Genomic DNA, 24422 nt, shown 5'->3' on the forward strand with positions numbered 1-24422 from the left:
AAATCCATTTGCCAAAACTCAAAATGGTTTATTGGACAATTTAAAATGCTCAAGGGCAGTGCGAACAGGCTTCCCTGGGTTGTACTTTTGACAAGTGAGACAATGAGGTACATGCCTTTTGTGGCCTTGCTAATAGCACTCACCAGTGCTGATTCATGAACGCTCTCGTTTTCCATGGACCAATGGTTAAATGCACGTACAGTGGTCAGGAGTGGAAACTTGAGAGTCTCTGCTACGACAGGGTTGTTATTTGGTCAGAACCAGAGCTTTCTCTTTTTCTGAAACAATTCTTGGGTTTCCAATCTTGTTTTTCCCTTTTTGAGTCTAATGTTGGGTTTCTGTGTCCAGTTTTTCTAAGTTACCGGTTGGCAAAATATCTTTTTGGACCATGACAGTTTTGACTGCTGTTGGCTCCTTTAAGGGCAGCTTTCCTTGTGGAAATGTCAGCAAAGTGATTTCCCTTCACTTCCAGAGAAGCAAGTTTAGAATGCCCTGGGATCTTAATACTAGCTAAAACAGCAGGTGAAAGTATAGCATCCAGTAATTCCTGAATATACAGGCCATTTTAAATTTGTTTTCAGTGGAAGTAAGGAAGCCATGTTTGTTTCTATAGCATTCCAAAATCATGAGCTATTCTGAAAGCATATCTTCTGTTAGTATAAATATTGGCAGTCTTGCTCTTAGCTAGGACACAGGCTGATGTGAGGGCACAGAATTCGGCTTGTTGGGCTGTGGTACCAAAGGCAAAGGTGCCACTTCGGTTACATCAGAGGGTGTCAATATTGATATCCAGCCTAATATTGCCATTGGCACCTTTTAAATAAGAACCATCAGTGAACTACGAGAAATCGGGTTACCCAGAAAAGTTTGCTGCAGATCACCATGAGGGGTCAGTCAGTCGTGAGGGGCTTTGTTGGTAATGAAGGGAAGAAAAGTTAGCAGGGTTAAGGTTATCAAAATGTGAAAGAGTTGTATGAAGAGCAATTTACAAAAAGATTGCCTAGGATGTGAGGCAACTGACTGAAAATGTTGCATCTGATGAGAATTCAGGAGCGCTACTCCTGCATGGGGTGCAGAGATGGTTAGAGGGGACCCCACAATGATTTCCTTGGTGGCCTTAACCAAAAGGGTAGTGGCAGTAATGGCTCTAAGGCAAGGGGGTCATCCCTGTGCCACAGGGTGCAGTTGCTGGTTGCAATACCCGTGGGTCACGTTGGTCCTCATGTTTTCGGGGAAGGTGCCTCTTCATATACAAAAAGGAAAAAGGGAATCTGATAGTCGAGGGGCCCAAGAACAGGTGGGTTCATTAAACTCTCCTTTAAGACTTTAAAGATGATGTCACCCTGTTCTTCCTATTAAATTAAGTCAGAGTTTTTGTCAGTAAAGCATACAGAGGTTTTGCCGTAGGAGATTTGGGATCAAATTTCCAAAGTAACCAACCAGCCTGAGAAAACCTTGCAGTTGACGTCTAGTTTTGGGTTTGGGGAAACTTAGGACACTGTGAAGCCTACCTGGATCTAGGCACAGCTTTTGTTCTGATATCACCTGTCCCAAACATTGAACTTGGGTTTAGGCAAACTACAACTTTTCTTTGGAAACTTTATATCCTTGTCAAGCCAAAAGTTTTGTGTTTTTTTTTTCTAAATAATTTTTTATGCCAAGGATATATTTTTTTCTTGTGGCTTTTTTTTCTTCGTTTCTCTCTTAATAACTATAAATTCAGGCTTAGGGAAGCCTACCTTGGTCTTAAAAAACAAAAAACAATGAAGATTTTATATCATTTGCTAAACTGATCTTGTTTTATGAGAGAAATGGTAGTTATCTTGCAAGAACAAAATTTATACCATGAATGATGCAGGTCTAAATCTGGTGGTACTTAAAGGAAACAGTAGCATTGTCGACAAAATTATCTGCTTGTGGCATTTGCAGAAAAGAAGCCCTTGTAAATTTCTAAGCAACAGTAAACTCTGTTAGGAAATTGTAAGGTGTCTTGCAGGCCAAAAAGGAATGAGGTTAGCAAAGTGCCTCAACAGAGTTTGAATAAAATATTGGATTTGAGAGTTACTGAAGCTTGGTTATATAAAAATAGGGTTGTTGGTTGTGTCATGCTAACAATGGTCTCAAGTTCAAATAAATTATTTTGACAATACACCACTTCACAGGTCACACACTTTTCCAGGGGCTTTCCAGGTGCTGGCAGAATGTGTGCTCAATCATTTTTCAATATAGATGCCTACCCCCAAAGCCAACACATAAGAAAAGAAGAGAGATGGAGAGAAATTCTGCAGAGAAAATTTCCCTCTCTTTATGGCTTTACTTTTCCTCATGCTTAAAGAAACAGAACATTTAGGGGGCTGGAAGTGAAACTCCTTAGTGGAAAGTTTTCAGGCCTGGACCAGTCAGACACCCAGTCTATGCTTTTCTTCAAAGCATCAACTTCACTTACAGCTTCTGATGGTAATGGTCCCTGCTGATGTGCCTTTCCACATCAAACATCATCTGCCCATCTGCTATGGGGAAAGCCTGTCATAGTGAGAACTGTGTCTTGAACTACTCTGTCCTGATTATGTTGTGCATCCAGAAGAATCTTCCCTATGTCTCTTTCGTGGATGGAAGATGAGGAAGGGACATGTTTTCAGCCTCGCAATTTTTCCCATTGCCATTGGTACTGTTCATGGATAGCTCTACCCAGACACTGCTGAGGTCAGCTGGGGTAGGGAGCGGACACTGTTTCCTTTCCTCACAGTTATTGTTGCTGTGCAGGGGTGGCAGCTGCTATGCTAAATGAGATGGCATTGTTAGAAGGCCAGAAGAGCTGTGGCCACAGCTGGACTTTCTATGGTTATCCAGCAGTGATGCAACAACAGGCCAAAAGTTTTGATAGGTTGATGCTGTCTTCCTATGAGAAGATCTGGGAGGAAGAGCAAAGAAGGTAGCTGTCCACATACTGCAACAAAGTAGGACCTGTAGGGAACTTTGTACCTGCATCCACCTTCAGGATTTCTGAGAAATAAGGACTCACAGTAAAACCCTGAGCCATTACTCTTCAGGTGAACTGATTTTCTTCCCAAGCTAAGGCAAAAGGTATTGGCTATCTATGTCAAGTGGAATGTGAAGGAATGCACTGCATGAATCGGTTGCAGTGAAGACTTTACTTGCAGTTGGAATGGATGCTAGCAGTGTGTGAGGGCTGGGGATAACAGGGTGTTGAGGGATAACAATGTTGTTTATTACGTGGAGGTCCTGGACAAACCTCCACTTCCATCCCTTTGGCTTTCTCACAGGTAAAACAGGAGTGTTACAGGGACAACCAGTGCAAGGAATAATAAGGCCCTGAGTTACGTCATCTTCTGTTATGGGCTTTATGCCTTGAATGGCCTCTTTATTTATGGAGTGTTGATTGATTCTGGGAAGGGATTTTGAAGGTTCTATTTGAATCCCGATAAGAGGTGCATTGTCCACAACAGTTGAAGATTTTGCTCAAAAAGAGAATGACTGCTGATCCAATGGGGACAAAAATGATCAATGTTCCCACATTAAGATATAGTGCTTTCAGAAATAGAACAGATAAAAGATGTTGGAAGGTCAGTTTAATTCACCTGATTGGCTATTTTGACGGCTACTGTCAAATTCTAGAATTATTTCCCCTTTTTAGAAGAAATGCCAGCATGATACTTTTCTAAGAAGTCTCAGCCTAGTAAATGAATAGGGGCAGAAGAACTCAGAAGAAAAGGCAGGTATCTCTCAAAGGGCTTAAACAAAAAGGAATAGTTTCAGGAACCTGTTGAGTTTTATTAGAAGCCCTCACTATTTGAACCGTTTTAGTGCTTTGAGGAAGGGGCTGCGGCAGTGGGGCTGGGCAAGGAGAGTGTAGCTCTGGTGTCAGTAAGGACACAGAGAAGTTCCTTCCTAATCCGGAGAGCTGTTTCAAGTTGATACAGAGGGAGGACTAGGAAGAGCTCCTGTATTTCCTAAGAGTCCAGTCCAGGAATTGAGAGAACATCGGAAAGGCCGATGAGAGCCGAAGGTGCCTGAAGTGTTTATATTTGTAATAATCTCTTCCAAGGTCCTGGCTCTTTGCAATAATAGCATAAACTAGAAGGTTTTTGATTCTCTGTAGTAACCTTCATTTGCTGGAGTTGAAAATTAAGAATTTTAGCTGTCTTCTAGGAAACTCATCTAGAGTGTAAGAAAGTTGATTTGCCAAATGACAAATCTGGATGGGGTAGACATAGTTTCCCATTCCATTCTGGTCGTTTTTGTTTTTGTTTTTGTTTTCCCCTCAGTTTTTATTTTTATTTATTTTTTTACACCTATCATGCCATGAATTCACAGGGAGTGGGTTCCCACAGCTCAGGCTCCTTTCCACAGGTCTCACAAAGTGCGCTTCTCTGGGTGGAGCAGGCTGGCGCTTCAGTTGAACCCAGGTACCTTTCTCTTTGGCGCCCTTCTCTTTTTGGTTATCTTCCTTCACACGTTTCAGGAAGCTCTCTGCTCTTAGAGTGCTTAATATGTTCAACGTGTACATTAATTTTCTTGGCAAGTATCTTTCCCTTAACTTGGTTGTTTACAACAATGCCAACTGCATTCTGGGCAACACTGTAAACTCTTCCAGTATTGCCATGGTAGCATTAGTGAGGTGTTCCTTTTTGTTATTTATCTTTGGCATTTTAATTATGATGTGTCTTGGTGTGGGTCTGTTTGAATTCCTCTTGTTTGGGACTTGTATGTCTAATTCCTTTGCCAAGTTAGGGAAGTTTTCTGTCATTATTTCTTCAAATAGATTCTCAATCCCTTGTTCTCTCTCTTCTCCTTCGGGTACTCCTATGATCCAGATATTGTTACGTTTCATATTGTCCCAGAGGTCTCTTAAACTATCTTCATTTTTTAAAATTCTTTTTTCTTTTTGTTGTTCTGATTGGGTGTATTCTGCTACCTTCTCTTCCAGTTCGCCGATTTGATCTTTTGCTTCATCCAGTCTACTGTTGAATCCTTCTAGTGTGTTCTTCATTTCAGTTGTTGTATTCTTCATTTCTATCTGTTTTTTTTCTGTTGTTTCTATGCCCCTTTTTTAATGCTAACTATCTCTCTATTGCAGTTTTCATTGTGTTCATCTATTCTCCTCCTAAGTTCATTGAGCATCCTTATAACCATTATTTTGAACTCTGTTACTGGTAGGTTGCTTGCGTCCATTCCATTTAGCTTATGTTCTGGAGTTATCTCCTGTCGTTTCATTTGTGGCATGTTTCTTTGTTTTATCATTTTATTAGTCTCTCTGTGTTCATTTCTATGTGTCAGGAATATTTGTTTCATCTCTTAACCTTGGCTAGCTGGCCTAATGTGGAAGGTGTCCTGTGTGACCCAGTGGTGTACTCTCCCTGATCTCTTATCATGTCCAGGGGCTCTGGTTGCATGTTTGTGTTGGTTGCATGTGATCTTCTGTTTGTGTTGGTTGCATGTGATCTTCTGTTGTCACCAAAGCTTTATTGTTAGTACATCAGTGGATCGAATTAACGCTCAGGCTGACTAATTGTGGGAACTGGCTGCACTCACAGGGTAAGAGATGCTGTGTGGGGGCTGACCCCACTGGGTGGGATTTGCCCTAGCAGGCTTGTATACTTGTTGCAACTGCGGGTGTTCCTTTTTGAACAGTGCTCATTCCCTTGATGTCTACAGTATCACCTTTATTGTAGATTTGCATGTATCTAGTCAAAGGAATATCTCCCATGTTTTTCCAAAAGAGAACACATAGTGGGTGCCTCTCCTTTATCTCTTTGTGTTGGTCGTTTTTGTGAATTACTGGAAGATAGTGGTTCCAGCTGAAAGGTCCATTCTGGTCTTTTTGAATAAAAGGTAAAGTTCTTGGTTCAGTATGTTAATAAACATAGAACTAAAAGCTACCTGAGTGGAATCAACATCTGAAGGAAGACCAGAATTTTCTTTGAAAACAATCTGAAGTCGAATATATTAATCATGAACAGGTTTATAAGACTTATAAAAAAAACTTTTTGAAAAATTTTAATTGCAATTGACATTGAATATTATGTTAGTTTCAGGTATACGGCATAGTGGTTAGACATTTATATAACTTTTGAAGTGATCCCCTCAATATGTCTGGTTTCCACTGGGTACCATTCATAGTTATTACAATATTATTGACTATACTCTCTATGCTGTACTTTACATCCCTTTGACTGTTTTATAACTGCCAGTTTGTACTTCTTAATCCCTTCACCTTTTAAATCCAGTTCTTCAAACCCCCTCCCATCTGGCAACCATCAGTTTGTTCTCTATATCTATGAGTTTGTTTCTGTTTTGTTTATTTTATTTTTTAGATTCCACATATAAGTGAAATCATATAGTATTTGTCTTTCTCTGTCTGACTTATTTCACTTAGCATAATACCCTAGGTCCATCCAAGTTGTCGCAGATACTAAGATTTATTTATTTATTTTTTGGCTGACTAATACTCCATTGTATACATATGTACTCCTTCTTCTTTATCCAGTCATCTATCGATGGACATCTAGGTTGCTTCTACATCTTGGCTACTGCAAATACTACTGCAATGAAAGTAGAGATGCTTGTGTTTTTGAATTAGTGTTTTGCATTTCTTCGGATAAATATCCAGAAGTGGGATTGCTGGGTCATATAGAAGTTCTACTTTTAATTTTTTGATGTATCTCCAAATTGTTTTCCATAGTGGCTTCCCCAATTTGCAATTCCACCAGCAGTGCAGAGGGTTCCCTTTTTCCAAATCCTCGCCAACACTTGTTTATTGATTTATTGATGATAGCGATTCTGACAGGTGTGAGATACTATCTCATTGTGGTTTTAATTTGCATTTCTCTGATGATTAATGACACTGAGCATCTTTTCATATGTATGTTGGCTATCTGTATGCACTCTTTGGAAAAACGTCTATTTATGTTCTCTGCCCATTTTTAAATCAGATTGTTTATTTGTGTGTGTGTGTGTGTGTTAAGTTGTATAAGTTCTGTATATATTTTGGATATTAACTCCTTATCAGATGTATCATCGGCAAATACCTTCTCTTGTTTAATAGTTTGTCTTTTCGTCTTGTTGATAGTTTTCTTTGCTGTGCAAAAACTTTTTAGTTTGATGTAGTCCCATTTGTTTATTTTTTTTCTTTTGTTTTCCTTGCCTGAGGAGACATAGCCCCCCTCCCAAAAAAAAAATACTGCTAAAAGCAATGTCAAAGAGTTTACTACCTAGGTATTCTTCTAGGAATTTTATGGTTTGAGATCTTACATTTAAATATTTATCCATTTTGAATTTTTTTCCTATGATGTAAGAAAGTGGTCTAGTTTCTTTTTTTTCTTTTTTTTGCATGTATCTGTCCAGTTTTCCCAATGCCATTTATTGGGTTCATCAGACTTTTGTGAATAAGCCTGTATTTCGTTCCAGTCAACATGCTTCAGAAAGGCGCCTGTAGTTAACTGTTCATTGGAATTCTCCAGCAAGTGTTTTTAGTATTTTGCCAAAAGTTAGGAGTTTGTTTTTCTAAATCCCTTTGTGGATGTTATCTTTGGGTAAGCTTCATCTATCCAGTATTTGGCTTGACCCTCGCCAACAAGCATGTGGACTGATTTAAATCTGAGAAACCAGGTTGGCGAATTTGATAGCTATGTTTAATTCTTCAACAAACGTAAGAGAGTTCTGTTACTTTAGGACATTTTTAAACTATGGCTCGAAATTTGGTCTTAGTCTGGGCAACTTGAGAAAGCTGGGATTTGTTAGGTTCCTCAGAAGACTTAATTTTTAGGTATTAATAGGTTTAGAGGAAGAAGGAATGAGGAGAGGTTTGCAGGAGGAAAAAGATAGCACCAGAAGTGAAGCCTGAAAAAAAAAAGGAGTCCAGGGAGAGGAACAAGAAGGTGTTGGTGGCACAGCCTGAGACAAAGCAGCTGAGGGAGAGAAACAAAATGCCACTGGAGGAGAACAACTGGACAGTTGGCTTTGCAAGCCTTTTTTTTTTTTTTTTCTTTGTTTGTTTGCCTCAAGTACCAACACCTTCTCCATAGGAGCTGTCTGATCCCAATGGAGTGCGAAGGTAACACAATTCTAGAGGAACAGTCTGGTTCTGAAGGGGACAAGCTTAGGTACCAAAGGAGTACTCACGCACAAATAAGGCCCTCACCAGTCAGGGCAAAGTCTTAAACTAGGTTTCGAGTAGAGTCTCTAGAGCTTCAAAACACAAAGAGAGCAGGAGCTTGGATCCAGGAGAAACCTACCCTCAAAATTCAGAGTTAGTGAGAAAACAGGGAGCTCAGTGGGCTCTGTAGGCATCACACCTGTTTGTTCACCAGCCTCAGAGATATTCAGTCTTCCCTGGATACTCGTACTGGACACCAAATATGTTGACCTTAAACAAAAAGTCAGCCAGATCATATTCCAACAAACTGGGTGTGTTTGGGAACAACAAAGAATTGCAGTTCAGAACAGGTAACTGTGGCAAGCCACATTTAAGTCCACTAAAATAATGGAGAGGACACTTAGAGAGGGGAAAGGGAAATTTGGAGGGCATTATAAACAGAGTTCTTCCTGTTGGGCTTCTCAATCTAAGAAGGGTGGGAAAGCTCCTCCTATAGGCCCCTCCCCATTTCAGTGTCAGTCAAGGTCTACTCTATTGATTTTCACAAATTACCTAGTTCATTTTAAATAACAACACTTGCAACAGTTAGCCAAAATCTGTAAGATAATGTTTAAAGTCAACTCACTGTCAGAACATCCTGGTCCCCTCCAGTGGTCTTCTGCCATCTCCAGTAATCAGTGTGGAATTTCTTGAGCATCCTATTATTGTTTTATTATATAAAAAGAAGCAATTAAAGATGCATACCTTTCTTACACACCATTGTCCTTGCAATGAGCAGTCGGATCCCACACTTTTCATCGGATGGCTAGCAGCTGAAGCCTCACCCCTTTCTCTTCCCCTGTGCCCCCACCTGGACAAGCTAATGTGAAAGTCTGCATGTTTTTTTCCTGCAGAGATGACAGGACATTCAAATCACACAAGCCCCTGCCCTTGGGCAAGGATTCTTGCCCCCTCCACCACAGTGGACCCCCAGGTCAAGTTCCTTTCCTTGCTTCCTGAAGCCCTTTCTGAGCTGCTTTGAGAAGCTACTTTGTCCTCCCCTGAGAACTCAATTATGTGAGTCATAAGACTTTTCCTACCCTCAGAGAGAGAGAGAGAGAGAGAGAGAGAGAGAGAGAGAGAGAGAGAGAAAGAGTGTGTGTGTGTGTGTGTGTGTGTGTGTGTGTGTGTGGTGGAGGGAGGGCGCACACAGCATCATTCTCAACCTGGGAACCACGCCTCTGCAGGTGACCATGCAGTTGGCTCCGTGAGCAGCATATGCGGACGTGACCACCCTGCGGGTCTATCTTCTCGCTCTGACCTGTTCGCCTGCCGGTTAGCGGCCACACTGTGGGCTGCTGAGTGCTGGAGAGCTGGGGCTGTGAGCTGTGTTGCCCCGTGTGGCAGCGCTGACCCTGTCAAACCCCGGTTCTGTGTGCAGTGGCCAGAGAGCGCGTTTTCGAGAATTCCTGGGCATTTGGGCGCAGGCGTGTGCGGCGGGGCCCTCCTACAGGTGTTGCTGGGTGGGTGTCTTTGGTGGGATTAATCTGCGTATTTGAGTGAAGCTGTGACAGAGGCTGGGTTGGTCCCATATAGGTGTCGTGCAGGTGGGAGAGGGGGATGATATCCTGTGCAAGAGGTAGGCCTATTGCTTGGTAGCTTCTGAAAGAGCAGTTATTTAAAAGAGAGAGAGAAAAAGAACTGAGTGGTGGGGTGGAGGGAAGGCTGCCATTAGATGCCCCACCGAGTCCACACCCTTAACACCAGAGGACCCTTAAGTGCGCCTGCTGCCCCTGACTCTACTGCAACAGGGATACTGGCCTTATCTTGTAGGGATAAGAATGATGGCTTCACTGTGGCACAGCCAAGGGACTAGTTCAAATTCAGCTTAGGTCCGGAGTCCTTAAACTTTCTAAAGCACTGAGTTGTCAACAGGGAGGACCCTAACCACATGGCACTGTCTTGTGATTCTCTAGTGGAAAAAATTTAAAAGTTCCGGGGTATTTATTTATAAATTTATAGTTTATAAAAAGATTGATAAATATAAGATATACCCTTCCCTGAAGTATATCTAGTGACCAAAAATAAAAATAAAACAGGGAAAGACAGGAAGAGAGAGAGAATAAAAGAAAAAAAAATACTGAAACAGAGGTCCACAATTTGACCCAACTGGAAATACAAAATATACCAAAAGAATTTACATGATAAAAAGATGGAATAAAAAATAATTTTTTAAAAAGAAAAGGTATGAAAGGGAACTACTTGGCTTTTGCACTTCTATCACATAGATGCTGGGGAGCTGGGGCTGTGAGCTGTGCCGCCCCATGTGGCATGTTGACCCTGCCATACCCCAGTTCTGTGTGCAGCCCGCCAGAGTGCGCAGTTTCCATTTCCTAGGCCTTTGGGAGCTGGCATGTGAGGTCCTGAATTAATTTTATCATCTAATATAATGCAGTAATTTACAAACCCTCATGCAAATAAACAGTACTAGGACTCCCTATTGGATACACCTGGAATCCCACCGAATCTAAGCAAAGTACCCCTATCGCCTTAGAGGAGATATTAACTATAATGTGGAGGAGAAGTAGGGATGTTTTACATTAACCATGAGCAGTATGGTCTTCCATCAACTCCTCATGGTCATAGCACCCATTTTCTGAAACTATCTCACATAGAACAGCAGTGGTTTGAACCAACAAGTTATCAACATAAATGTTAGTGTAGTCTTGCACATTCAAATTATATTGGCAACATGGGGCCCCACAGTCTTTACCTCCCCAGTTGAATTACTTCATATGACCCAATATAAATTGAACAGGGCCTTGAGGTGATTATCCCCTCTGCTTCTCCTTATAATAGCTGAATTTGTCCCAATCTTAAACCTGGAGGGAATGGATGACACCTCACAGTGCATTACTGCAACCTTGAGTCTGTGTTTGTACCAAGTCAGCCCCTACTCTCTGTCCCCAACATGATGGAAATTACTGACCCTATCTACTCAATGAATGGTAAACATCCTGTCATCACAGATTTGACTATGTTTATTCTGTTCAGTGCCTGTGTCAGAATACCTGTGCCTTCACCTCTGAAGGGACAAGAGACACCTTTACCTGCTTCCCCTTGGGGAACCTCAGCACCATTGCCAGCACACTTGGTCTCTGCAGGCAGGATCTGAACTGTATCCACCTTGCTCTGGGAGCACAGTTATGATATACCAATGACATACTCTTCTGAGAGTATTTGGAACATAAAATATTGACGAAAAGCTCATAAAAAGGAGAGAGGCCATTGTCACATATATCATGTGGGGCCCTGGCGCCTTGTTTAAATTCCTAAAAAGTGTTTGGTAATCTGGGCCCTGCTCCCTCCTTGTGGATGTGAAGAAATAGCTGTTGTCCCGCTCAACACCCACAACATTATCTGTATCCTTTGGTGTTCTGGAGGCAGCATGTTCCTTATTTACACATTCTACTTGAATCCGTTCATGCTGTTACTTGCAAATTGGCCCACCTTTAATAGGTACCCCAACAAGAAAACAAAAAGACTCTGGATTTGGTCAAATTGCCAGGCAATAGGCTCTCAGGGTGCTGTCAGACTCTGTTTCACAATAAGGGCTTCAGTGACCTCCTCCATGCTTCCCAGAGTGACCCATAATTGCTTTAAGTTCTCCATAAACTTCTGATGCAAAAAACTGCCTTAGGCCCCAAATTGTATGCCATTAGAGCTGTAGTTGTCACTGCTTATAGGGCTGTCCTAAAAATATCCCTGAGCATGTGACCACTTTGGGAGATGCCCACTTTGCCTTGGGACATGTAAACAGCACTCCAAGAGCTCAGCTAGTGAGACCCCCTCCAGGCAAATGTGGCTAAACATTGGCCCTCTGGCATGTCCTACCTGCAGCACATACCTTGCCATCCGCTGAAGGAGGTCACCCCTTTCCCAGACCCCTAGACTCCCCGGGGAGTGCCTTTGGATTCCCTGAGCATTGCGAGTTCAAAGACTCGAGGGACAACATTGCCTCATTTGTACATGGTGGAGCTCAGGCAGAGTTGCCGCTTTCATCCCTTAATAGGGCTTCAAAGGTCCGTGCACATGACTGATCTAACATCAGGCGGTCATCTTAGCGCTGGCCAACATTTGGCTTTGTTAGCCATGTTAACAGACTCTTAGATGATTTTTCTAAGAGTTTCTCTTTTGTGGTAAGAGAATTCTGGGACTGTCTTGCTTCACAGTTACCCATAATATAAATCAAGGTAACACCTGTCTCTGCACATACTAAGGCTGCAATATGAGGCCTTGCTGGGACACTTAGGTAGTTTTGATTTTTTGTGTTATGCAATCTCTGGGCTTTGGCTCATGTAAAATGACATGCATCCATCTTTTCTGTTTTATGTAGAATATTTTCACTGCCCTAAAAAGCCCCTGTGCTCCACCTATTCATTAAATCCTCCCTCCCACCACCAAAATCCCTGGTAACCAAAGATCTTTCACTGCCTCATCGTTTTGTCCTTTCCAGAAATTTCTTTGGATGTCCAGGACCGATAAGGGAGCAAGCACATCATTGCCTTCTCCCTGATCTAACCAGGAAAGCATCTAGATTCTCACCTAAGTATGATGTTAACTGCAAGTTTCTTGTAATTGTATTTCTCAAAAGGAGGAAGTTCCCTTCTATTCCTAGCTTGTTATCATAAATAGATTTTGGAATTGTTAAACTGCTTTTACATTTTCTTCTTCTCCCATTTCATTTCTGATATGAATAATTTCTGACTTTTATTCTCATCTTGTATAGGCGTTTTTAAACTTCATTAATCTTTTCAGAGAACCTGTATTTGGTTGTGTTGATTTTTCTCAATTGATTTTGAGAAAATTTGCTGATTTCTTCTCTAATTTGTAATATTTCTGTTCTTATCCTTGCTTTAGGTTTAATTTGCTCTTCTTTTTTTTAGTTTCCTAAGATAGAGGCTTAGCTTATTAATTATAGATCTTCCTTCCTTTCCTTGCTTGCATGCTTGCTTTTTTTTCTTTTTCTTTTTCTTTTTCTTTTTCTTTTTCTTTTTTTTACAGATCCCTTGTTTTTAAGTGTATGCCTTCAAAGAATTTCCCTCTAGGCACGGGTTTTTCTCTATCCCACAAATTTTGGTAAACTGTGTTTTCATTTTTATTTCAAACTAACTTTTCATTGCTCTTGAGATTCTACTTTGATCCATGAGTTACTGAGAAGTATGTTGTTTAATCTCCCAAGTATTTGAGGGTTTCCCAATATTTTTCTGTTATTGATTTCTAGATGAATGCCTTTGTGGTCTGAAAGCATGTTCTGCATTATTTCTGTACTTTCAAACATATTAAAGTGTGTCTTATGTCCCAGAGTGTGTTCTATTCTAGTGAATTTTTCATGTGAACTGGAGAAGGATGTGTATTCTGCTGTTTGATCAAGCAGTTCATGGTTTTCAATTAAATACAGTTGTTTAATGCCACCATTCAATTCAGCTGTGGCTTTTCTTATTTTCTTCCTGCTGGTACTCATCATTATTAATAGAGGGTGTTGCAGTCATCAGTGTAAGTAATAGTGGGTTCATCTGTTTCTCCTTGAGTTCTATCCATTTTTCCTTGGTGTATTTTACCACTGTATTGTTATGCAGATAGGCACTAAGGAGTTTGCATCTCCTTGGATACTTGATCCCTTTATCATCTGTAAAGCCCCTTTTTATCCCTGTGCTTTGTCTGAAATTAATATCTTTTCAGTGTTAACATGATATCTTTTTCCATCTCTAGTCTTTATCTGTATTGTTTACGTGGCTTTATAATGGGGTGTTGTTTTCCTTTTATCCACTATGGTAGTATTTGTCTTTCAATTATATTTAGAACATTAACTTTTAAAGTGATTATTGGTATAGTTGGATTAATATATATGCCATAATTATTCGACATATTTTTTTCTTGCCCTTGTTGTTTCCCATTTGTCTTCTACCTTTTCTTTTTTTCTGGCTTCTCTGGCTTTGAGCATTTTACTTGATTCCATTTTTCCTCTTAGCATATCAATTGTACTTCTATATTTAGTTTTTAATTATTTGCTATTCAATTTGAAGTATATAGTCAACAGTCAACCCAAGTCCTCTTAGAAATAACACCAAACCACCTCACTAGTTGTGTAAATTCATCATAATGGGGTCTTCCCAATTCCTCCCTCCCCTGAGCCTTGTAATGGTGCCGTCCTTCACTTCACTTATTAATAAGCTAGAATTACTGAATACATTGTTGCTAGTATTATTTTAAACAATGTAATCTGTCAGATGAATTAAAAAATTTTAAGCTATATTACTTTCCCTTCATTTATTCATTTTCTAACTCTACCTTCATTATTTTCCTTCCTTTTGAAGAATTTCCTTTAACATTTCTTGCAAAGCGGTTGTGCTGGTGACTAGTTCCCTCGATATATGCTCATCTTACAAAGTCTTTAATTCTCCATTTTTGAAGGATAATTTTGCTCAACACAGAATTCTAGTTAGGTTTTAGAATTCTAGTTTTTTCCTATGAACACTCTAAATATTTAATTCTCTAAATTGTGCAACCACTTGGAAAAATGGTCTGGCAGTTCCTCACAAATTAAACCTAGAATTACTATATGACTCATCAATTCCTCTCCTAGGTATATGCTGAAGAAAAAATGAACACATGTTTAAATAAAAATTTATACTTGCATTTATAGCAGCATTATTAATAGTAGCCAAAAAATGGAAATAAACAAAATATCTTTTAACAGATAGATGAACAGATAAACAAACAAATGTTTTATCCACATAATGGAATATTATTTGGCTATAAAAATGAATGAAGTATTGGTACATGCTACAACACGGTTGTCCCTTGAAAACAATTATGCTGAGTGAATGAAGTCAATCACAAAATCACATATTATTTAATTCCATTCATTTGAGAGTTCCAAATAAGGTAATACATAGAGACAGAAAGTAAGGATTCCTGAGGCTATGGATTGGAAGAGGAATATGGGAATACTGGGAGTGATAGCAAAAGTGTAGAGAAGTTTGTTTATAAGGAGACAAATGTTCAAAAATTGACTATGGGCATGATCGAACACATTTGGGAACAAACTGTTGAATTATATGTTATATGGGTTGTATTGGATAGCATGTGCATTATATCTCCATAAAGCTATTTATGCAAATGAATAGACATATTAAAAGTTTTACAGTCTAATCAAATAGTTGTATTAGGATTTCCAAAGTAATTCACGTATCCATCAGCCTCACATAGTTATTTTGTGTGTGTATGTGGTAAGAAAGCTTAAATTACTCTTAACAAATTTCAAGTATATAATATAATATATGTATATGAAATCATCATGTAATCTTTAAATATAATTTTATTACTCATTTATGCCTCAATAAAACTAGTAGGAGAAAAGTTTCTAGGTGCATCCTGTGTTTACACAATTATCTAATTTTTTTATGTTATTAAAAATAGGAATCAGTTTTCTTAGGGTTATTACAGTGATTTAATTTTCAAAGTTCTCTAGGGACTGATGCAATAAGTGATCTAAATTAAATTTCCTTTAAGTGTAAAATATACACCTGAGAATGTAGTGAACACATCTCACCCCTTGGGGTTAGACTGAGAAGAGTCCTGAGCCTAGGCCGGCGCTGCTGTGGGTTCCACCTTCCCACCAGAGCCAAGTGCTCTGGGCTTTAACTTAAGGATCAAATGAGTGGAAGTGGGGCAGGGATGGATGGAAGGCTCAGTTCTTGCAAGGATCAAAGATTGAAATGGAGCGAGACTCTATTACAGATAAGTTTCCATGTTCACATTAAGTATCCATGTTTCTAAACAAGAATCACAGTTCCATGAATGGCCTGATAGCCTTACACCAAGCCTTTGACCCCTAGATCAGCTGTCCTCAACTAGCCCTAGAGGATATAAGACCCTCTTGTTTCAGTGTGGCCTGGCCACGGTCAGCCTCATGTTCTGTATTTACTTGCACCATTTGGAAACTGAATCAGGACTTCCCTGTGCACATGTGTTCACCCAGAGCTGGACGAATATAGGACATTAAGCACCAGGCTGGGAAAAAGTTCTGTTTAAAGTCTGAGTCTCGGGTCCTCTCCAGGGCTGTCACTCAGGCTCGAGGGGGCGCGCCATTGGTAACCGTCCAATCAGAAATGCCGCTGGGGCAGGTGGGTGGGGCGAGACTGCCCAACTACCTTCAGGCCTGACTAGAGAATACGCGTCGCCGGTCCTTAATGGTCCCTGGTGACTCTGTTGTAGGTTCTGTGGCGCTGTGACCTGCACGGGCAGTGGGAGTTTAAACGGGGCTCAAGGAGACCCAGGAAAGCAAAATGGTGAGTGTGCTGGGTTGGATACGCAGACGGGGACGAGCGGTTTGTTGGAACTGGCTGGAACCGGCTGGAACCGGTTGTGATGGGAACCAGCTGTGGTGAGACCCGCCTCCCCTCGGTCAAGTGTGGAGCCTCCGACCGGAGTCTCCCAAGGGCTCCACTTGGACCTCAGTCCCCTATGGCACGCAGCCTGGGGGCTGGGCCGGCAGCTGGGACCCTGTGCGTCTTCTTCAGTCACCGTGCTCGGGACTTCGGCCCCGGTCCCGGAGCCTCTCCGGGCAGCTGTGCGCCCGCAGCCCCGAGTCTCCCCACATGGTGTGGTGACCAGTGGGAGGGTCATCGGGGGGAAGTTGTGACTCTGTCTGTGGGGTTCTCGCATGGTATGAGGTGGGGTTCCCAGCCCCTCCTTTCTCCTCAGGGGTACCCATTTTTATCTCGAGTTTTCCAAATGTTTGGGAAGCAGGGTCTCAAATTTAGGACCCTGTTCTCCCCAGATAGGCTTTTCCTAGGAGTGGCAATAAGTCCCTAAATCTCCACATCCGTCCTCGAATTCCCAAAGCCAACTTCCTCTCTCCCAGTCACAGCATCATTATGAACTATTTGTCCTCTGGGGTGCATTTCAAAGATACCCAGTATTTTCTTTATTTTATTTTTATTTTTTAAAACAGAATAATGGAATACTCTTTTTAAAAGATTTAATTTGTGGCAATTTTATGGGAAAGGAAAGCCGAGGATAACCATCGGGCCCAGAAGTTCTTGCGTGGAGGGTCCTTTTAAAAAACTTTCCTGGCTGTTACACTCTCCTGTCAGCACTGCCCTCCATGGCTTTGTCAATTGAAAAAAATGTATTGATTTATTTAAGTCTCAGTTTTTAATAGTGGCAACATGTGTTTAATCAGCAGAACTTGAAAGAGTAGTTCCAAACAGGTGTGAAAGAGGTGAATTTAAGAAAAAAATAAAATATTACAGTATTACATTTCATTTCTATAGCATTCTTTCACTGTTTCTTTCTGAGCACATGTAGTAAGTTTCTGAGGTTTGTTTTATTTGGGGTGCTTTAAAATACAATTCCAGGGTTTAGCCTCATAGAGTAGAATGGTTCAAGTAGATTTATGAGAAAAGCTACAGCTCTGGAAATGGGGACAGGGCTGGGTGGCTGTGGGGCGGATGCCCTTTCCGAGGTTGTGGTTGCTATTTAGGCCTAGACATTTTAGATTTTATGTTGGTTTTGCTTTCCAAGTATAATTTATGCACATTAAGAAAGTCTGTGAAGATCAGGCGTTCCGTCTCCAAAAGGTTTATGAATTGCGGATCTCATTTGGGGTCAGAACTTAAGCCAAATCAGACTGAGTTTCCTCACTGTGCGAATGGAAGCCTGGGGGAGGGAGCGCTTCCACGCTCACAGGAAGGCCTTGTTGGGCTCCCAGAGTCCATTCCTGGGGCTGCTCAAGTGTCCCTCCCCTTCTTCCCCAGGGACTGATCTACTCCAGGGGTTCTGTCTCAACTGGGGGTGTCTAGACCCCAAGTTTGGAAATGTGGTTACCTTTCTGAATGTGGGTCTCCTTCTGAACAGGCTGCTTATCTGTCTTGATTCCAATATTGGTGTTTCTTTTCATCGGATTTCGATATCCCTTGAATGTTGCAGCTCTTTGAATCTAGTTTTCATTAGCACTTGGTCTTTAATATGTTCGTTGATTGAGAGATACCATGTGAGTATGGCAAGATAATTGTGGAATCAGACAGGATTTTGGTTTTATTATGGAAGAGAATCTGAACATGCAAGATGGGTATTTTTAAGTTCCCAGCTGAATTTTTCATTTTTCAAGGTCAGATTTTGTATGTCCATGTCTCTAGGGAACTTTCTTTTCAAGTTAATTTATCTTTTATTATTTTAATTTTTTATTATTTTTTAGGCGAGGCAACCCTTGGTTGACCTCACAGATTGCAAGGATCTTGTCAGCTTACAATCCTTTATTTTTTATTTTCTAAACCTACCACACCTGGTCTTCCTAGGTGGTCTCCCATCCAAGTACTAACCAGGTCTAACTGCTTAGCTTCAGAGATCAGACAGGATTGTGCTTGTTCAGAGTGGCATGGCCGTAGACTCTAGAGAACTTTGACATTTAAAAGTCTACACTATTCCTAATGCAAATGAATCCCTGTTTTAATGGACGTGAGGAAAAAGCAGTTGAATGTTTATTTTCATTGATGTGAGGAAAACAACTCAAAACTTATGGAGATCTTTAAGTTTTCTAGTTCATTTCAGAGCTTAATTGCAAACCCCTAATTCATTAAAGTATGCTGTTATTCCTGAAAATATCCCCGATGTGAAATACAGTGGAAGAACAGACTATTATAATACATCTTGTCCTTTTTATCAGAAAGGGATTTGGAAATTTTTGATGGTCTGCAGTTTTATACATTTTTAGTGTTTAAAGGATTAAATCTTGGAGTGGTGTCCTGTATAGAAAAGTTAAAATTAAATTAATTTTAAAGAGTAAAAGTTAATTTAAAATAATGGTTAAGCATAGGTAATATGGTATGTATAAAATTTTCTTATTTTAAGTAAATAATGCATTGGAAGGTTAATTAAATTCCTAAGATAGGGATCCAACTTAAACTTCTCTAAGTTTAGCCACCCTTAAAACAATAGTTGTAATCACGTCTAGATCATCTTGTTAAAGTTTCTTATAAAAACAAGCCAGTACAAATAGGTTTTTGTTACCCATGTTTGTTCTTGTTATAAGCGACAGGCTCCAGATTTTTTATGTTTGTTTACTGAAAACCGAAGCCTCCCCCTCCCTTTCCTCCTAGCGCTTATGAGGACCTGCAGGCCCCCACACTGAGCTGCTATTTGCTGGGGAGCCCTCCTGTGGGCTGTGCTGTCCCCTGCTGTGTTGTGGACCCACGGAGCCTGGGGTCTGTATACTGAGGACTCAAGTTGACAGTTTTGATAATTCCTTGTGCTCTGGGAGCAGGAGTATGGGAGTGGGGCCCTCCTTACTGTGTTTTTGGTTCGCAGACTTGGTTGGAGCCTGTGTGTTTGGAGTGAAGGTGTGACTGGGGCTGAGCTCCCCTTAACATCAGGGTGGGTCTTGACACCTCACAGTGGATTACCGCAACCTTCAGGCGATGGTCACACCAAAAATATTCCTGTATCCAGCCCCTAATATTATGGAAATTGCTGACTGTATCTATTCAGCAACTGATACACATCCTGCTATCATGGATTTAGTGAAGTCTGGTCTGATTGGTGCCTATATCAACAGCATCTTAGCTGCAGACGGGTCCCTCACTTCTGAAAGGACAGGCTACACCTTTACCTGGTTCCCCTCAGGGGAAATCAGCACCATTAACACCACACACATTCTCTTTGGGCATGATCTAAACTATATTTACCTCTTTACCTCACTCCTGGAGAACAGGTATGACAGACATTACGTTCATGAAATTCTTCATTGTGGACATTCATTTGATATCTAGGACATACATATATTGAAAATAGGGCCTCACAAAATGTGGGTGGGCCGTTGCTCAAAACGTGAGGCCCCGATGCCTTGGTTCCTTCATTTTTTTTTTTTTTTTTTTAAGGATAAAATAAGATTTTACTTATAGTCTTATAGGTCTTGCAAGAAGACAATTCTTTGGCAGTACGTACAACATACTTTCTATTTCTTTGGGTTGGAATCAAACAGACTGAAACTACAGAGTATATACATTAGAAATCAGCAAATGCTGGGAATAGTGTAGGAAAAAAGACAAAAAATGAGGCGTAGACACACAAAACCCTTCACTGGGATCTGCTGACTGCAGCCAGAACCAGGGCTGAATCATACAATAGAGATGGGTTCTAGGACATCCGGGAAGGGAGTAGGGTGAGGGTAGGGAAGGGGCTGCACTGAGTCTGGGTTTAATACCTGGTAAGTTACACACAGTCAGTTGGCTCTATTTCTTAGAAGTACACATGGAAAGAAAGATTTGATCATTACTTTATGAATCCGTCGCTTTGGAATATTGACATCAGAAATAAGGATAAATAACTCGATTCAATTTCTAGTAGGAAATAAATATCAAAATATTATCACTGGCTCTCAATATGAAACCTCTACCCCAGCCCATCCTCCCTCCTTGTCCCACCCCGTAGCACCCTCTGGTGGCTACCATTTCACAGCTGCTGTCCCCCACACGTACCACACGAGTGTCACGCGGCTTTCTCTAAGGCTGGCTAAGAGAAATAGGAGTGAAACAGGCCAAAGACTGCTCTGTAAATTGGTCCCCACTTTCTTTCATACCACAAACTTCTTCAGGGTGTCTGGCCTTTTCAATAGGAGCAATAAATAGCTTTTTAGGAAGAGGGGGTAATTATGATTACTTCGTAAACCCGTCCTCTTCTTAAAGAAGAGCAGCCCACAGATTCACAAAATCTATCACACAGGTGAGGGTGGCAGAGGAGAAGAGGCCTGGAGGGACAGGAGTACTCTGGGCCTGTGCCCCACAGGGCTGAAGGAGCTGTGGGTGCTCAGGACACCATGTGCTCAGAGGTCCCGGCTGTCTTGTCTTCCACCCAAGAAGCTGCCAAGTTGGGATGTTTTGGTTTAAAAATTCCTGGTGGGGACAGGGAACCCCTGAAAAGAAATGTCAAAAAAAAAAAAAAAGGGGGGGGGAATGGGGAAGGAGAATGAGAGCTATTTTCTGAGAGCTTCTACGTAAAAACAAAACAAAAAAAAAGAAACAGGAAAAAAGATAGTCTCTTAAATGGTTCTAAGAGTTCTACGGATCCACTGAAAGGAGGATGAGACCACGGAGGAGACAGGTTTTACCGCTGGCCTGCCCCATGGAGCTTAGCTGCCATCTGGAGCTTCTCCCTGCCTTGGGACTGGTTGGGCTGCGACCCCGAGTGGAGCCCGAGCCCCCACTGAAGGCGAGGAGGGCGCTGCCCTGGGCGCTGGCGTAGAGGCTGAGGCCGGAGGAGAGTAGTCGGTCTGCAGGTGGGTGCTCAACCTTGCCTTCGGCGTGCACAGACTTGCTGCTCTGGAAGAGCCTCTGCTGCTTGATAGTGTTAATGTCTTGCTGGCGTGTACGGCTTTTCCTTCGTGTGTAGTGGGTGTACTCTGGCTCTGTCTACGATTTGGGCCCGGGATGCCTTCTCTCCTTGGAGTGATGGGATCGAGTCCCGCAAACTGTGAAAGCTGTCTTCGATGTGGTCCCTACGTTTTCGTTCCAGTGCATTATGATGAGCCCATTTGTTAGCGTCGCCAGCCACCTCGATGTCATCCTCGATGTCATCGTTCTTGCTCATTTCCTGCAACCCAGCGATCGGCCACTGCGGCGGCAGCGGGGAAGGATGGCGGGGAGAGCGGAAGTCAGCGACAACAAGTTGAGCCCACCCCCCGCCACACACACACATGCAGACAACACGGACGAGAAAGACCTCCTCACTCCCCTTGGTTCTTTCTTAGAAATTATTTTAATAAAGGCCACAGCCTTCCTGACGCCATGAAGAAATAGCTATAGGCTCTCTTAGCACCCACAACACTGGATTCTTTGAGCGTTTGGGAGATAACATATTCCTTGTTTACAAATTTTACTTGAACATATTTATGCTGTTTCTTGCAAACTGCCCCACTTTGAATGGGCCCACCTACCATAGAAGTCCCTAGGCTGTTTAAATCACCACACAGCAGGCACACCTGGTAGTGTCCTCAGAGACTCCTTTATTATAAGCCTTCACTGACCACCTCTCATAAGTCCTGGAGTCACACCTGATGGCCTTGCGCTGTTTTTTGTCTTGGTTTCTTTTTAGTTATGTTGACTAGTTGTTTACCAATTTGATCTTGTCAAAGAACCAACTTTTTGTTTTAATTTTCTTCATTGATTTCCTATAATTACCTTGATTTCTAATTTTTATTTCCATTATTTTGCTTATTTTGGGCTTAAATGGCTTTTTATTTTTTCTTAAGTTGGATGCCTGCATTAATGATTTCAGATTTTTTTTTAAGTGTATTTGTTCGATGGTACAAATTTTCCTTTGGGCATTACTGTTTGCAGCCCACAACATTTGATAAGTTTTATTTTTATTTCATGTAGTTCAAAATTTTTAAAAATTTATCTTGAGACTTCATAGATTTCATAGATTATTTAGAAGTGTTGTTGAATGTCCACATATTTGGGGGTTTTCCAACTATCTTTCTGTTACTGATTTTTAGGTTAATGCCTGTGTGATGTGAGAAAATATTCTGTATGATTTCTGTTCTTTTTAATTTGTTAAAGTGTGTTTTATGTCCCAGAATGTTTTCTGTTGGACTAATATCTACCAATACTTTTATATGTTTCTATTTGTTGCCTTTGTTTATTTCCTTTTTTTGCTTTCCACCTTTTTTCTGCCTTATTTGGCTTTAATTGAGCAGTTTCCCTGATTCTTTTACTTTCTACTGTTAGCAATCAATTACACATATTTTTTAAACTTTTTTGGTGTTTGCTATTGAGTTTTCAATATACATTTACAATTAAGTCATCTCCTCTGTCAAGTAACACTATACCATTTTACTGATTGTGCAAGTAGCTTATAACACACTTCCTAGTTCTCTCTTGTGTGTGTCCCTTATGACAATGCTGTTACTTATTTTACTTATTTATAAGCATATAATTGCCAAATACATCATTGGTTATATTATTGTGAACGAAGTGTCATCTGTTATATTAATTTGATAAGAAACAAAAGATATTTTACCTTTATTCCTTTTCTAATCTGCCACCTTCATCATTTACATTTTTTTCTGATTTTTGGACATTTCTTTCAAAGTAGGTATACTTGTGACAGATAACCTCAATTTTGTCTAAGAAAGCCCTACTTTCCTTTTTTTTTTTTAAAGGACAATTTTGCTTGACACAGCATTATAGGAGACTGGTGCTTTTCTTTTAAAACCTGGAATATTGTACTGTGCTGTTCTCTTGATTGCATGATTTATGACAGAAACTTTGATTTAATTCTAATCTTTGTTTCTCTATAACTAAGTTGTTTTCCCCTCTGGCTTCTTTCAATATGTTATTTTTGTCTTTGATTTTCGTCTACATTGAATATGAGATACTTAGTTGTACATTTTTGTTAGTTTCATTTTAGTGTTCTCTGAGCTTCCTGGATCTTTGGTGTGCCGCCTGTCAATAATTTTAGGAAAACCTGAGTGGCTGTTACTTCACTGATTTCTCCTGTTCCTTTTCTTTCTTTTCCTTCAGGTATTCCATGATGTGTATTTAAGTTTTCTGTTTAAAGAAGGTTGTCGTAGGGCTCATGGATATTGTTATATCTTTTTTTTTTTTTTTTGTCTTTGCATTAGATTTGACTGAGATATATTTTTTGAGTATAGACTATGTTAAGAACAGGATATTGGGTGGCACGTTTCAAAATATCATGTCTATTTACTCTTTCCAAATTTTGGAGACACCAAGTCACCCTGTGACGTAAATTATGTGATGTATCTAAAAAGGGAAGTTCATTTCAGGTTTTTTGCTTTTTTTATTTTAGTGTTGGAAATGACAGCTTCAAAGTTACTTAAATTCCAGACCAGGCGTTAGAAACCCTTGACTTTAGTTTTGATGATTGACTGCTGACACCTTTAAAGTCTCATCCTTCCTCTTTGCCCTATGCCCCACATCTGTACAGGTCATAAGAAAGCCTTAGTGCTCTCTCCTTTGTGTTAGCAAGAGATTGAATCTTCACATGCTCCTACCCTTGCGTGTAAACTCTTACCCTAATCTAACAAATCCATGCACTTTTCTTTGCTTTCTTAAGCTGTTTCATCCCTTTGTGAGAGGCCTGCTTACCCTCCTGGGACATCAGTTATGGAAGTAATAAACATTTTCGTACCTTATTGGCAGTGTGTGGTGTCATTAATCAGCTGAGGGATTCTTATGCTCAGAGGTTGAGCTATCATGCTTCTTTACTCAACAAGGGAGCTTGGAAATGAAAGAAGGGAAGT

General features: G+C 40.7%; 2 protein-coding genes and 1 pseudogene across 3 annotated transcripts in view; 1 reads left to right on the top strand and 2 right to left on the bottom strand.

The window, feature by feature from the left end:
* The window catches only part of LOC107509482 (zinc finger protein 709-like), a 42997-nt gene that overhangs the window by 13148 nt on the left and 5427 nt on the right, over positions 1-24422 (top strand). The window contains exon 2 of one of the 2 annotated variants that reach the window (XM_036234322.1): positions 16376-16449. The exons of the other annotated variant lie outside the window; for it this stretch is intronic. Within the exon in view, the coding sequence (XP_036090215.1) occupies positions 16447-16449 (3 nt within the window). The 5' untranslated portion in view covers positions 16376-16446. The remainder of the gene's footprint in view (positions 1-16375; positions 16450-24422) is intronic. 2 annotated transcript variants of the gene reach the window in all.
* LOC107509519 lies at positions 2157-2796 on the bottom strand (annotated as a pseudogene).
* LOC118612496 (protein max-like) lies at positions 21213-21853 on the bottom strand. The gene is given in 2 exon segments (XM_036234302.1): positions 21213-21559; positions 21561-21853. Coding segments are annotated over 2 exon segments (636 nt in total). The 3' UTR covers positions 21213-21216.

Source organism: Rousettus aegyptiacus, unplaced genomic scaffold (genome assembly GCF_014176215.1).
Source record: "Rousettus aegyptiacus isolate mRouAeg1 unplaced genomic scaffold, mRouAeg1.p scaffold_m13_p_16, whole genome shotgun sequence".
In the NCBI taxonomy this organism is placed as follows: domain Eukaryota; kingdom Metazoa; phylum Chordata; class Mammalia; order Chiroptera; family Pteropodidae; genus Rousettus; species Rousettus aegyptiacus.